This window comes from Peromyscus maniculatus, chromosome 1 (assembly GCF_049852395.1).
Source record: "Peromyscus maniculatus bairdii isolate BWxNUB_F1_BW_parent chromosome 1, HU_Pman_BW_mat_3.1, whole genome shotgun sequence".
Lineage (NCBI taxonomy): Eukaryota > Metazoa > Chordata > Mammalia > Rodentia > Cricetidae > Peromyscus > Peromyscus maniculatus.
In genome coordinates, this window is record NC_134852.1 from 148,779,760 (window position 1) to 148,793,901 (window position 14,142).

The window sequence follows — 14,142 nt, forward strand, 5'->3', positions numbered from 1 at the left end:
ACCAAATTATTCAAGTAAGTATGGTAGAGTGTAATTTGTAATGGGACCAACTTCTAAATTTGGCAATGCTAGGATCCTCTCCTGCTAATTACCAAGATCTTCTTCATGAGGTGCATGCTGGTTATGATTTCCTGTTGGTGATAAAAATGGCTAATCATGGTGTAAAACTCTGCCTGATGGGGAAGTAATAAAAGTGAATCAGACTGGCAGAACCCAGTAATAAAGCTAGTATTTGTGGACGGCCCCGGCAAGACTAGCTGTGTAATTAATACGTAATTCCGGTATAGATTGCTAATCTCTTCTGAAAGCTCATGCACCAGAGCAGATTTTAATCTGCACCAACACACACTTGGGATTGGTGCTCACCATTCAACATTGATACTAGAAGTAGTAAAGAAGAGGTGGGTGAGCTTCAGGGTGATTATGTCCTGCGGTGAGGCTCACTGGGGAGCATGGCCAGGGAGAACAGAGCACTCCCAGTGGGCATGAGGTAGGAACACTTGAGGAAAGTAAAGAGGAGAACATGTTGGAAGGTTCTGAGACACAGAGGCTCTAGGACAGCCTGGTGAGGGCAGGTGCATGCAATTGTTATTCTCAAGTCTAGTGGCACAGGAAAACCCCAGCTTATCCAGAAGCAGGGTTGTGTAGCCATTTGACAAACGTGTGAAGAGAATGACCTAAAATATCAATATTTAAAGAAAAATAGCCATGCCTTGGGATTTCTTTAACACTAAAACCCAACTCGGAACTGCATGTCAGCAGAAGCCTGCTCCTCACATGTCTTCTCTTCATTCTGAAAACAGATGCAGTGTGAACTGAACTGGAAGCCAAGCTCCTTCCCACAGGATTCCATCCATGAACTCTACTAGGTTGGGATTCTCTGCTTGACCTTGCCTGGGGTTTACTCTCCTTTGGGATATAAAGTTGCCAGGCTAGATTCAGCTGTGGTGTAGGGCAGACTGGCAAAGCCATAAATGCGTGTGAAAAACATGTGTGAGGGTGTCCCAGCCCTGGATCTTCCACCTATGGATTATGTCTCTGTAACTCCAAGGGTTGACCCTCACCTTATCCTCTTTGTCTCCCGCCAGGCTTTTCCTCTCCGGGGCTCGTAGCATCAGTGCAGGGGGACGGGGTGCACGGCTGAGCTCTTTGCTTTTATCTGCAGGACCAAAACAATGCTCATTAGTATTCCATTTGTCGTGTCAGTCATAATTTGAAAAATTAAGCAAAGATAAAATGTGGCTTTGAAAATCCAAATTGATTACCAGTCTACAGGCAGACTCTGCCATCTTGCCTTCCAACTATCATCTAATGACGACGTTATCCTGATGCTGAGCCTCAGAGACATGGGTCTCTCCCCTGGACCCCTTCCTGACCCAGCTAAGGACCACCCATAACATCTCTGTCTGTGACTCTCTGCAGCCCTCTTTTTGACCTTTCTCTGAAGATGCTGGCCAGTCTCACTCTCTTCCCCATAATCTTTTAAATGAAGAATCCAAGGAAAAATGAGCACATGGAGAGTGTCCCCAACAAAAACTACATGGTGAGTCAGCACATGGTGGGAGGTGGTAAGAATACTACTAGAAAATGGTTAGCCACTGCCATGGCTCATCCCATATGGCCCATATGCTAATCTGGATGCTATCACTTTCCCTGTGCTTCCCAATACCCGGGCAGACAGAGCTTCCTTGGTCCATCAAACTTCATATGGCCTGAACTCAGCATAGTCTAAATCACCTTTGTTAATGCTGTGTGGCCAGACTACTTGGGTTGGGGATAGGACCCAGGCCTTCCCCCAGAAAAGACAAGGAACAACGTGTGCCACAGAACCAGCCTCAGTAAGAGTTTGACAACTGGTAGCCATCATGGACACCATGGGACATCCCTGAAGGGTAGGGAGAAGAACCCAAGCCAACCATACCTCTAGCTATCCCTTGCTCATCAGCAAATGGGTAAGGGGGTTTTCCATGGCCTGGAGTGCATGACATTTGAACAATAACTGCATGAGCAAAGGAGTAGAGAAAAAGACACAATCTGGCAAGCCTCAAATGAAATCCAAGTTGAAATTTGAAGTTTCTTTTTCAAACTATATCTATCCAATGGCTCAAAAAAAAAAAAAAAAAACATAGCAAATGCTTTCAGGAAAAGACAGCACACTGATGACTGTTTTAGCACCAAGAATAGAAAGGGAAACTAAAATGTCCAACCACACACCAACCCAACAGAAAGAGAAACCACCAGAGAAGCAGCAGCAGGCTTCTCCTGGTTTGAGAACCATGACATTGGAACCCTTCCACTTCTCATGGAGGCCCAGAGCGTCTGACATCAACCTCTATTGGGAAGGCCACAGAGGCGAAAGCAGGAGATGGCAGGAATAGCTTCCCCTGTGTGTGCATGCAGCACAAATGTGCACACATGTGCAAACATGCACATGCAAAACTGGTGACCAGTGGCTTCCTCTGGGAAAACATCTGAGCCTGGAGGATGAGGCAGGCAGGGCAAGGCAGGGGAACCATCTTGGTACTTTTCACCTGCAATCTTTCTTGATCTACCACTGCGAATATCTTGTGCACTGCCAACATCATGATTACTGCCAACACTGAATTCTCTGCCACCCATTCTGTTCATGTTTGTGGAGGGGGCCATGCAGATCTGATTCCCATGCTGGATGTGAGGTGACCATCATGCTCACTGTGGGTATCTGTGCCCTGAAGGCTGTGGCTGCAGAGCCAAGCAGCTACAGGGCATCCTGAGCTGTGAGGAGGAAGACTCTCACTGAAGTATGTTCAGTTAGCAACTGTACTTCACAGACAGAGCAGCTAGCAAGCTCTGACCATGGACAGAGTAGCCCTGGGGCACAGAGGCATATTATCTGGACCAGGCAGAAACATGAATGTTACAACTCTTGGCTCCTCTTCTCCTTCTAGGAGTGGGTGTGAGCACCTAGGGGATGTCATGAATACGAGGACCCTTGTCCATCACTGTCACTCTGTAGAAGTCCTGGCTGACATTTTCCCCAGAGGACAGAGAGCTGGCACTTGCATCTGAAGGAGCAGCCATTATTGGCTCAAACTGTAGGCAAGCAAGCCAAGCATGCAACGCTGGTGTCGTGGCTTCTTCATCTCATTGTATGTGCAAGACTGAGTTTTCACTACATGCCCTTCCTTTTGCACAGGAGCCAGACATGCTAACCACAGGGCTCCAGCACAACCAGTCATAGCCATAACCAAGACACATCCCTAGGCCTGGTCAAACCATCTACCCAATCATTTCAAGATTAGCCTGAAAGTGGGTAGGGTGTGACTCAGTAGAAGAGTTCTTGCCCAGCATGTGTGAGGCCTGGGGTTGGAGGCCCAGTACTGACAAAAATAGGAAGAAAGAAAGGAAGGGAGGAAGGGAAAGGAGGAAGGGAGAGAGAGAGGGAGGGAGGGAGGGATGGAGGGAGGGAGGGAAGGAGGGAGGGAGGGAGGGAGGGAGGGAGGGAGGGAGGGAGGGAGGGAGGAACAGGGAGAGGCAGATAGGTCCACCTTGAGAGGAGCTATCAGCTTCCCATTCTGGTGAATAATCAAATCTAAGTCAAGACACAAAATATAAAGTCAAGGAAATTGGACAATTTCCTCACCTATGATGCCAAGCCTTGCTGCTGAGCACACTGAAGTTTCTAGAGTGTATGTCTTCAAGATGGTTCCGTGGTAAAGGCTGACCTCTACAAGCACAGAATGCTATACACAGAGAATGTTACACACACACACACACACACACACACACACACACACACACACACACTAAATAAATGTAATTTTGAAAAGACTTCTATAAGTCTAGGGTCACACCTGAAGTCCATTCATTGTCAACATGTAAAGTAGACCTGGGCACAGGTCTCTGTCCTGATTCTACACTGGGCAATTCTGCCTCCATATTTCACAGAGCAGGATGGGCAAGTCCCTGAATCACCATCCCATGGAAGAGTGAAGAAAGAACACATGGATGAAATTACCATTTGCTTTGTGACACGCCCCCCGCAGGGGCAAAAATCACATTAAAAAATGTACACAGGTGAACCTTGACGTCAGCCTTGAGCCAGGCTGTCGATACTTCTCTACCCTGTTACCTGTTCTCTCCTGTCCAAAGTGCTCTAAAGAGTCAACAGAACTTTGTTGCTCTGAGGCATAAAGCAGGGGCAAGGCCATTCAGTTAATAGTAGCTGTGGTCCTTGCCTCTTCACACCTTCCAGATTCACTGTCATTGACATAGGACCTGGGATAGGACAAAGCATGATGCTTCTATGCCTTCTCTAGGCACCTGGCAACTGAACGTGTTTTCAGTCCAGTAAGATCCCCAGCTTGCTGTCCAAAAGTGGAGGTCTCACTATGGAGACATGGTTGATTAGGTCATTGGCCAAGCTCTTGAACTGAGACTTACCTACTTGAGCGGTCAAGGTGGGGTTGCAAGCTCCTACGGTAGGATATCATGATCTCTAGAGACCAGTCCTCATCCTAAACATCACTAGCAAGACTCCGGTGTGGTCAGAGGGGCAAAGCCCATCCCTGTTATTCTTTGCACCTTATGAAAGGCTCCAGCTCAGGGTCCAGACTAGGTACCCAGGGTATAGGAGAGCAAAGTTTGTTCAGAGGCTTATGGACAGATCCAGACTCTTAGTTTGCCTCGTCTGCACTCTAAGAACGGGGATGGGCAATGGTTTGGACTGAGGTATATGCGGGTGTGAATAGCCATAGCAGGAGGTCTAGGCTGGCCAGAGATACATGGACCTGTGTCCAGGGGACTTTAATAACAGAACTGCAGAGAAGTGCAGAGATGGAGCAGCCACTTGTGAAAAAGAAAGGGTGTTCCACAAACTCCTCCCAGGGCTGGCCAGGCAGGGCCTAGAGACCCCTGTCCTCCTACCTTTCACACAATCTTCATCTGCAGAATGAGGAAGAAGGAGCACACATAAGCTGAACTGACTCCATGCTCACAGTGCCCAGCCCAAAGCAGGCCCAGGTATGGGAAAAGAAAAGCCAAACTTCAGGGGAAGTTGGAGGTTCTGATTACTGTTACGGACTTCACACATTTAATTACTGGACTGAGCCCTGTTTTGTGACCGTAAGTGAGTGGATGGGATTTTACTACCCAAGAATGAGCCACAAGCCATTTGGTTTGGACTTTATCCAAAATGTCATAAAGAGCAAGCTGTACAGAACAAGACAGGGCGGACTTTGCAAGGAAGGAGCAAGGCTGGGTTTGCCTCTACAGTTCATGCTCTATAGTTACAACACAGTGACCATGGAAAAAGGCATGCACACATCTTCTGAGGATATATAGATTAATACCCATGGTTAACCAAGTCAGTGGAGTGGCAGCAAGGCCAGGTGTCTGTAATGCTATTCTTGAACAAAGGAAGCATGGCTTATGTTTATCCCTCCATTATCTTAAGAAGGTATACTGAAGTCTTTATTTAACTGGAAACAGTTGATCTTTGGAAAGATCAGATTTTAAAGGCTAGCCTTTGAGATTCATGGGTTCATATTGGTCCTCCTGGGTGCGTCTTGGAGAAAATATTTTTGATGATCATTTTAAAGCCCTTCATGGCAGACATATATCCCCTGAACACCTGTGACAAATGTCTGCACCTTGCCCTATGTGGTTGCCTTAATAGCCAACTCTTTTTAACAGCCATTGATTTTGCAGCCCCTGTGGAGGTGCGTGGGAGAAGCTCCTCGAGGCCCCAGACATAATTGGGTCTGGGTTTCAGCCATTCCACTGTGGAAGTGCCTACTCTACAGCCCTCTGTGGGCCACTTCCAGGGTCCACTCTGACATGCTTAAGTACTCTTTGCTTTGGGCCTCTCCACAGACTCCGATGATGCCATCGTAAAGGACTCCCTGAAGTGGCAGAGAGAACTGCTTTATGGAGCAAAATCAACAAGTTGTAAGACTTCAGGCCCCCATGTACCTGGGGGAGTGCAGGATACATTTCCACCTAGGAGCAAGGCATGATGGTAATGCCTTCTCTGCAATCCGTCTATTGATCAAGCCCAGCATTGATTTGAAGGCTCCCCAGTGGCTTCCACTTTGATTTTTCTCCTTGGCAATGTTGAGGCCTGGGAGAAATAGCATGGATGACAGGGTAGTCTGGGAGGACAGGGGCCAGAGCTGTGGAAGTCACAGGAACTGGCAGGTGTTGGCTTACTGTTCACAGGATTTTTGCGCAGTGCTCCTTTGTTGGTGAAGAAAGGTGAGAGAAGTGATATTATCTGACGGGGCTTCCCGAGAGCAGTACCAGCTGGCCGGTGAACAGAGGGTTCCTCAGAACCCTTGGAGGTGCAGCCAAAATCAAAGCTGGAGCCCAGGAGCCAGTGGCATGGCAGTAGGGGGACAGAACTGTCCCAATGCACAGCTCCAGGAGCAGGACAAGGAGTTTACCACCTGACTGGGGAGCCCATCCCAGGATGCATAGGCCAATCAGAAGCTCTGCCAGGAAGGGTTTGATCACAATGATAGCCACACTAGCACTGTCCTCAGAGACCTCCTCCCAGGAAGGGAATACCCTCCACTCTGTGAAGTCACTGCCAAGCTCTGCTCAAGCCTGACAGCCAGCTAGAGGACACTCGAGTGCTCCTGGTATCCATCTGAGAGATGATCCCGCCCGCAGCCTCTCCAGCTCCTGGCTCTCCAGCTTGGCTCACCAAGTTCCATAATACTGAAGATCATTTTCATGGCAATGTAAATCACTTCTGAGTCCTCCTAAATTTTTCACAGGTTGTGATTCCGGAGTTGACAAGTGACAGAGAGAATTGATTTTTCCACCCATTTTTATTTTCTTGGAATTTCCTATGCCAATGAGGTGGTAAAACATTCAGACAGGAGGGCCGGGCTGAGCTTCCTCAAGGTGTGGGGATCCTGGACAGTAAGGCCATCCCGGCCCTGAAGGGTGACCCACCCTGTAACAGACACCAGTTTCTCTGTTCCTCCATTGCTCCACTTGACTTTAGGGAAATCCTAGGTCACCACTGGACAGGATAGCCTGTGAAGTGATGGGCCAGTTTCCTTAGAGCATTCCAGAACCTGAAACAGTCTGCCTGCCTGATGCAGGTAGACCACATGAGGCTATGGATACAGGAGCATTACCCATCACAGTGCCAGCAATATGAAGGAGACTATAACACAGCTGTCCTGTGGGACAGCAGGAAGAGAGGGGTGCCCGAGACACACTTAGGCTCTTTGATGATGCTGTATATGGCAAGTATGCTTCAGTATCCAAGAAAGTACTGGACAATGTTACTAGTTCCCCAGAAAACTGTTCCCAGGCCACCAAGGCGCTGTAGCCACCCACCCCAGATGCAGTCTGTGAGCTGCTATGCCCAGAGGAAGTGGACAGCATGTACATTCTGGATCCAGACAGTGACGGCAGAGCCAGCTTCCAACCCACATCTTTGGCCTCCATGAGCATGCATTCAGAGGTGAATTAATGGGCAGTGGGTGACCCTGCACAATGTCAAGAGTAACAAGGTTCTAATCTCCACCCTACAGCTGAGATTTTAAAGGTAGGGACATTAAGTTAGACCACTCCTGTAAGAAAGCACACATCTTGTAAGTGCTCTGGGGTCAGCACATAGCAGTATGGGAACCTGGCCACAGGCTTGGAGCAGGGAAGAGGACGAACAAATGGCCTGAGGCTGGAGAAGATGCAGAAGCACAGGTCAGGGTAGGAGGGGGCAGGAAGAGAGAGGTTCGTGTGACCTTGAAAAACATAGCGGTTTTCCCCAAAAGCTTGAGTCCATTTCAGTGTCAAGCTGGGTTTTTCAAGCAACAACCACCGCTCAAGACAATGCCGACTCACAGCTGGTGGGAGGAGAGCAGAGATGCGTGCCCCTGTCTGTAGGAAGAGGCTGTGCTGCACTCCGGGAAGCTGTGCTCTGGGGATCTTGGGATCGTCACAGTTGTACCTTAGGACTTGGGCTAGCACAAGTGGGTCAAATTCTCCAACTCTCTAAGATGCTGATGCTGTACACAGGAAATGTACCCACAGGGGCACACAAAGGATACATGTGCATGCACACACACCCACAGACATACAGGCACAAGCATAGAGACACACGTGTGCACACAAGTTTATAGAGACAAAGGTCTATACACACAGACATATGTGTATACACAGAGGTTCATATGCAGAAACATGTACACATGGTATACACACAAAAATGAGTACAGATACACAGGTACACAGATACATGTGCACACACAGGTATACACATGCATGTGCATATATACAGATATGTGTGTACACATATACACTCACGGACACAATTGTTAGGTTTTTAGCATCATGGGTGAATGTGATATCCCTTTTCCTGTTAGAATCCACACCAGGGCAACACAGTCCGCCAGTGCCCCTTCTCTGACATAAGGTCAGTTCCTACTTCTTTTTCATGTGTAGATGTGTCCCCAGACTGGTGGCCATTTTTATTTTTAATCTTTCATCCTCTACATTCTTAGATAGTTAGAAAGTCTCTCCCTTCCTTTTGGCTCCAGGGTGTTTTCAAACTTCCTGTGTCCTCCCAGGACCTGTAACATCAGCTGCTTCACAATGGCCACAGATCACTACAGGGTGTTTACTTGGGTGCCTGAAGGGTGAGCCCCACACCTCAAACTCACAGCCCTCCACGAGATCCCAGCACAAGACACTCCAAGGCCTGAGGGGATGGGGTCTCCTCAGGGTGATGGAGGGGGCTCATGACCTGTGGCAGGTGCTATGACTTTTTACATCTGCAGGCTACACGCTTACTGTGGAAAGATGGTATGTCTAAAGCAGGATGATGGCACAGTTGAAATTCCCAGGAGATAAGCACACCATGAGGGCCCACCACACAGCACCACACTGCCATCTCCCAGAACGCCGCCAACCTTTCTCCCAGCACGCTGTCTCCCTCTCTCCTAAGCAAACCACTATGCATTCTCCCAGACCAGCACATCAACTCCTGTTCCCACAGCACTCTACTGTCCTCTCCTCTGAGCGTCCCCAAGTCTGCTGATCCTCCAGCTATCTGAAAACCACTCAGAGCCAGGCGTGAGATGCCTGCAATGCCACTTATCAGAGCCCAGCTAGGGAGAACAAGAGGCATTCGAGTAAGAATTTATGCCACCTTTTTCTAAACCCGTCTCAAGGGCCCCTGGGATCCTCGGGCCCCATCAGAGGTATCCATCACATCACAAATGCTCTGGGGATGCAGAGACTCGCTTGCTACTTCTTGCCTTCATTAAGTCAAATCAGAGTCAACAGATGGGACGATGGCACTACACTCCAGAGAGCCACAGTTAACCGTGTCACAAGAAAACAAAGCAACGGCAGTAGTTCTGTGGTACCTACTTCACGGACATGAGTGTGTGCCAGCTCGTACACACCCACAAGAAGGCTGCACCTGGGTGTTGCTGTCCCCAAGATTCTCACGCGTATGGCTTTGTCTCTCTCCATCACAGGCAAAGCAGAGGGTCACACTGAGGGCCATGAGAGCTGGAACTGTGAGCCAGGTACCGCCAGAGCATGAGACTTAGTATACTATATGTTATATAGTATATTTAAAATATAAGAATATATAAACAAGCTTTATTGCTATATTGAAGGCTTAATTTTTTGAGATTATAAAGTAAATATATCATTTTCCTTTCCCTTTCCTCCCTCCAAACATGGCCTCTTTTTCATTAATACATTGTCATACACACATGCACGCGTGCGCGCGCGCGCGCGCGCGCGCGCACACACACACACACACACACACACACACACACACACACACACACACACCCCTAAATGCACCTAAGAATTGCTGAGAGTGGGAGTAATATCTCCAGGGAGGAGCACACCAGTGGGGTGTCTGGTACCAAACAGCTAGCCCCTGAAAATGCTGAAGACTCCTGTCCACTGCCCACTGTGCGTTTACAGAAGAGATGAGACTTGAAGAGGGGTTGGTGCCAGCCTAAGGTGCATTTGGACAAGGTTAAAACTAAGTGTGGCTGTCCTAACATTCAAATACTGGCATTCATCACTTCATATATTAGAACTTCCTCAAAGCACCTTTTTATATAACCTTCAGTTAAATATAGAAGAGAAAGCATGATTAAATATATTCATTTTCTAAATTGCATCATTAAATTTTATCAAATAGGAACATTTTGTAAAAATAGGATTCAATATTAAAGCAATCGTAACACAAGAGAGAGATTTGTTACAGCTGCATCTCTAGAATGGGGTAATTATAACCACAGAGTGGATCCCAGTTTAAGCTACGCCATTACCTCTGAGGATGACAGTGTTGCTGGGTATCTGAGGTGTATGCTGTATTCTGAGATACCCCCTTGTCACTCTATTCTTGTGATCTGAGAGCTTTGTACCTCAGGTTGGGAAAGGTGTATTCTCCTGCACTGGACCTGAGCTCATAACCCTGGGGCCATGGGATCTTCAACTGTCTGGTCACCATGGAAGAAGAGGGAGAGAGCTACAGCTGGATCAGATGAGAGATGCCTGTCTCTGTCTTCCTGATTTGAGAAGTCACAACAGTCTGGGACAGTAGCTACCATTTCCAGAGAAAGACATGGGCTTCCACTCACAGGCTCCAAGTTGAAGTTGGACGGGCCAAGTTGTCAAAGTCCAACTCAGCCACTCAGCAGCCATGAAGGGTAATTGCTTTTCTTCTCTGAGTTTTCATTTTTTCTACCACAAAACAGAATGATGGCGGCTCTAGACCAAGATGCTAAGTCTGCAATGCCATATGATACACGACATGGTGGATATTTCTTGATACAGGGTACCAGTGCCTATTGGACCAAAAAATCCATTGAGTTAGTCTTATGCACCCCAAGGCCAGTATCTTTTATGGCTTGGTTTCTCCTGGGGGCCTCATACTGGAAGAACTTCAATAAGTTGATAAAGTAGAAGATGCAAATACCTAAACAATTCAGACATAAATCAGGATTTATGATTAATTCATCCTAGGGCACTGTATTTGCATGATTTAAATGAACAGATACTTAGGCAGGCTGAGCACAATGCACAAGAGCACTTACTGTGCCGGCAGCCCCATGTGATAGAATCAAAAGGTGATTTCGGAAGAACACTGGGCTCTCTGTGCAAGTTCAGTGAGCAGCTTTTGATTTACAGGCCTGCGGCTTCAGCATGTGCCTGCCGCTCTCCTCCAGAGAGCTCAGATTGAGTCAGCGCTGACTTCTGCATGCAGGACTAATCTACATGGAAATGCAATCCTCACCTAACTGATTTATTCTCACATTTAGATGTAATAAAATTAATAGTGCAGTTCTCAGCTCAGCTGATGAAATTAACTCAGACTTTCTTAACCAACTTCTTCAGTTATTTTCTCTATTTTCAAAAGGCAAGCTATCCCAGTCGTTTGATACAAATGGCTTTAATTAGCTTAAGGCAAACATAACCTTTAAAGAATGCAGGCTTGGGATCGTGGGTCCTGCACTGAAGGATGGGAACGGTTCTGTGCACAGATTTCATTTGTCACATCGAGCCATGCCATCTGATTTGGGCTGGCACCAATGCAGACCTTCCACCCATCACTTGGAAGAACACTCTGCCAAAGCATCAAGAAGCCACTCTGCATGAAAGCCAAGCAAAGTGCATTTGTATGACAAGGACAATACTTTTCAGAGGATGGGAAGAAAGAGGCCCAAAGTGGCTGTGTCCTAACACCATGAGCCACAGCAGGGACTTGATCGTCTTAGAGGCTGTAGACATTTTCCAGGGAACTTGCAACTTTAATGCCTATTTCATTTAGTGATACTAAAATTTTAAAGTGATCGATCCTAACTTACTATAAGGCATCTGGTAAAACAAGACCCTCTTGTTTGGAAAACACAGTGTTTCTCCAGGGTCTATTTCTCCAATATTCCATTGCAATGCACCCGAGGGATTCCTCACCCCCTGTCAAACTAGAATCAGGATTTCTGCTGCACAAACTAACACTTGTGTTTGCAAACCTGTCCTTGGGCTTCCACTGCCCTTCGCTGGCTCTCCCTGCCCTCTGCAGGGTAGAAGCCAATCCCATTCTTTCCTCACCAGATCTTACTCTCAGGAATTCATCCCTGCCCACAGCCCTTCCCCCATGAGATTTCATGATCGTGTTTCTCTAGAGTGACACTGTCCCCATCTCTGCCACTTATATCCTCCCCTCCCAGTTCTTCAATATTAGCTGGGGACCTGACCTCCCTAGGTCTCTGGACCACATGGAGGACAGTATGTTGACTACAGAGCAGATTAAAATCGTTGACTACTGTGTTCTTTTTCAGAAGACAGAAACCTTGACCTCAACATTTCTTTCCGCAATTCTGCTTTACGAGTGAGGCTCAGTCACCCTCCTTGAACTGGCTATGTCCCCATCACTCCTATATCAAGTGACAGGAAGAGTGAACTGTCCCTGTGACCCACCACACTGCTCCTTTGTGCCTCCATGGCTCAGATTCTGGCGACTTAATTCCCTTTCTGCCTGGCAAAGCCCTCCTCTTCCCAACAGAGAGTCCCACTCTCACACCCCCTCAAAGCCTGCCATCCAGGCTGCCTCACTGAACAGGGTCCTCACTGCCTGTGTGATTTTAAATACGGTTTGCACATTTCCATTCTTGTGCATCACACAAAAAGGACCCATCTCATGTCTGTAAGCTCTGGAAACAGAAGTCATGCCTCTTAATCTTAAATCAATTATAAATCAACTGTGTGACTGACACACATTAATTGCCCAATAAATACTGCGTAGCTGACTAAATGAATGCAACAGTGAATGACCTGCTATCCACAGGAAGAGACAAATGGGCTTGTCATCTGCCCTTCCTGCTTCTCGTGTGGAGAGCAATCAAATACAAGAGAAACAAGCCAGAAATTAAACAAGCAGAGAGACACTGTGTCCAGCAAGAGCCTGGACAGCTGGCATGGGGATTCTGCTACCAGAACAAAGCTACAGTCACATAAGGATCTCAGCAGTGAATGGCAGGTGGGGGGTCGAGGGGCGCACCACCTTCAAATGAGAACTGGCTGCCACAGCCCTCATTCTGAGAGCACAACAAGAGAAGGTTGTCGCCCATTCTGAGGTGTGAATGGGCAGCCATACCAGCAGCAGAAATAAGGATAGCTGTAGGAGCCAGATTAACAGGGTCACTGGGGCTCATATAAGAGAGAAGAAATCAGACCTATTCAGAGTCTGCACATTATCCTCTAAAAGACTAGCTCTTCCCATCAAGCAAGAGTTCAATGTTAGCACTGAGGAACAATGGGGACCGTGGGTTCTCAGATACTTTTGGATGTATGCTCTACAATAGTCATATATGCCTGTATATATGTCTCCCAAGATCCCAGCTAATCTAGTCAAGAGTTTTGTCCTACCTCAAGTCTTCCCTCTGTGTTCTGTTATCCTGAACCTCAGGATGCATGTCCCTGGACCAACAGGGAACATTCTGTGATGGATGATGCCACTCTGTATGCAGCACCCAGGCAGGACCAAAGAATATTCTGGCTACAATTCTGCCTGATGGTCTACTCCTGATACCCACAGGTCTTTCTTAGAACTAAGTCCCTGCCCGGAGCCCAGAGGGGCATTGGCAAAGACGTCCCTGCCACTCTGTACCACACTTCCTCCTTCCTGACTCCATCATGGGAAATTCAGGCTTAGGATATTTGCCGCATCTGGATGAAGGGTCTCCCTGTATCTCCTTGGGGTCTTGAGTTTGCAAAACCTTGATGCCTCCTCTACTGTGCCTCAGCCACAGCCTGTCCTAAGTGGAGGGTCAGACCTTTGCATTCTGTGAAGCTCCTGGGCCAACCCAATGCAAGTTCTGTGTCCAGAAGCTTTGCAAGGACTTAGCCCCACCATCAAGAGAGGAGAAGGAACAGGTGACATCAAATGTGTACACTCTGTGCTCTTCCTCAGACCCTGGCATTGTGTTCTTAGGTCTGATTCCTATTGTCAAGGGGTCCCTTTGGACATGAGTGGAATGCATGCTCTCCATCCCAAGTTACTCTTTGCCTCCTGAAAAGCAGCCTCCTACTTTGGTCCCCAGCATACTTCCTGGTCAAGGGGTGGCAGGGACTTTGCCATTCTGTGCCTCCTAGGGTGCAATTAGAGCAACACATGCG

At 47.6% G+C, this 14,142-nt stretch overlaps 1 protein-coding gene across 1 annotated transcript in view; it reads right to left on the reverse strand.

Moving 5' to 3' along the window:
* Nucleotides 1-14,142, reverse strand: part of Tcerg1l (transcription elongation regulator 1 like) — a 189,641-nt gene that overhangs the window by 69,868 nt on the left and 105,631 nt on the right. Inside the window, exon 5 of the mRNA XM_006987612.3 lies at nt 1,065-1,159. Within this exon, the coding sequence (XP_006987674.2) occupies nt 1,065-1,159 (95 nt within the window). The remainder of the gene's footprint in view (nt 1-1,064; nt 1,160-14,142) is intronic.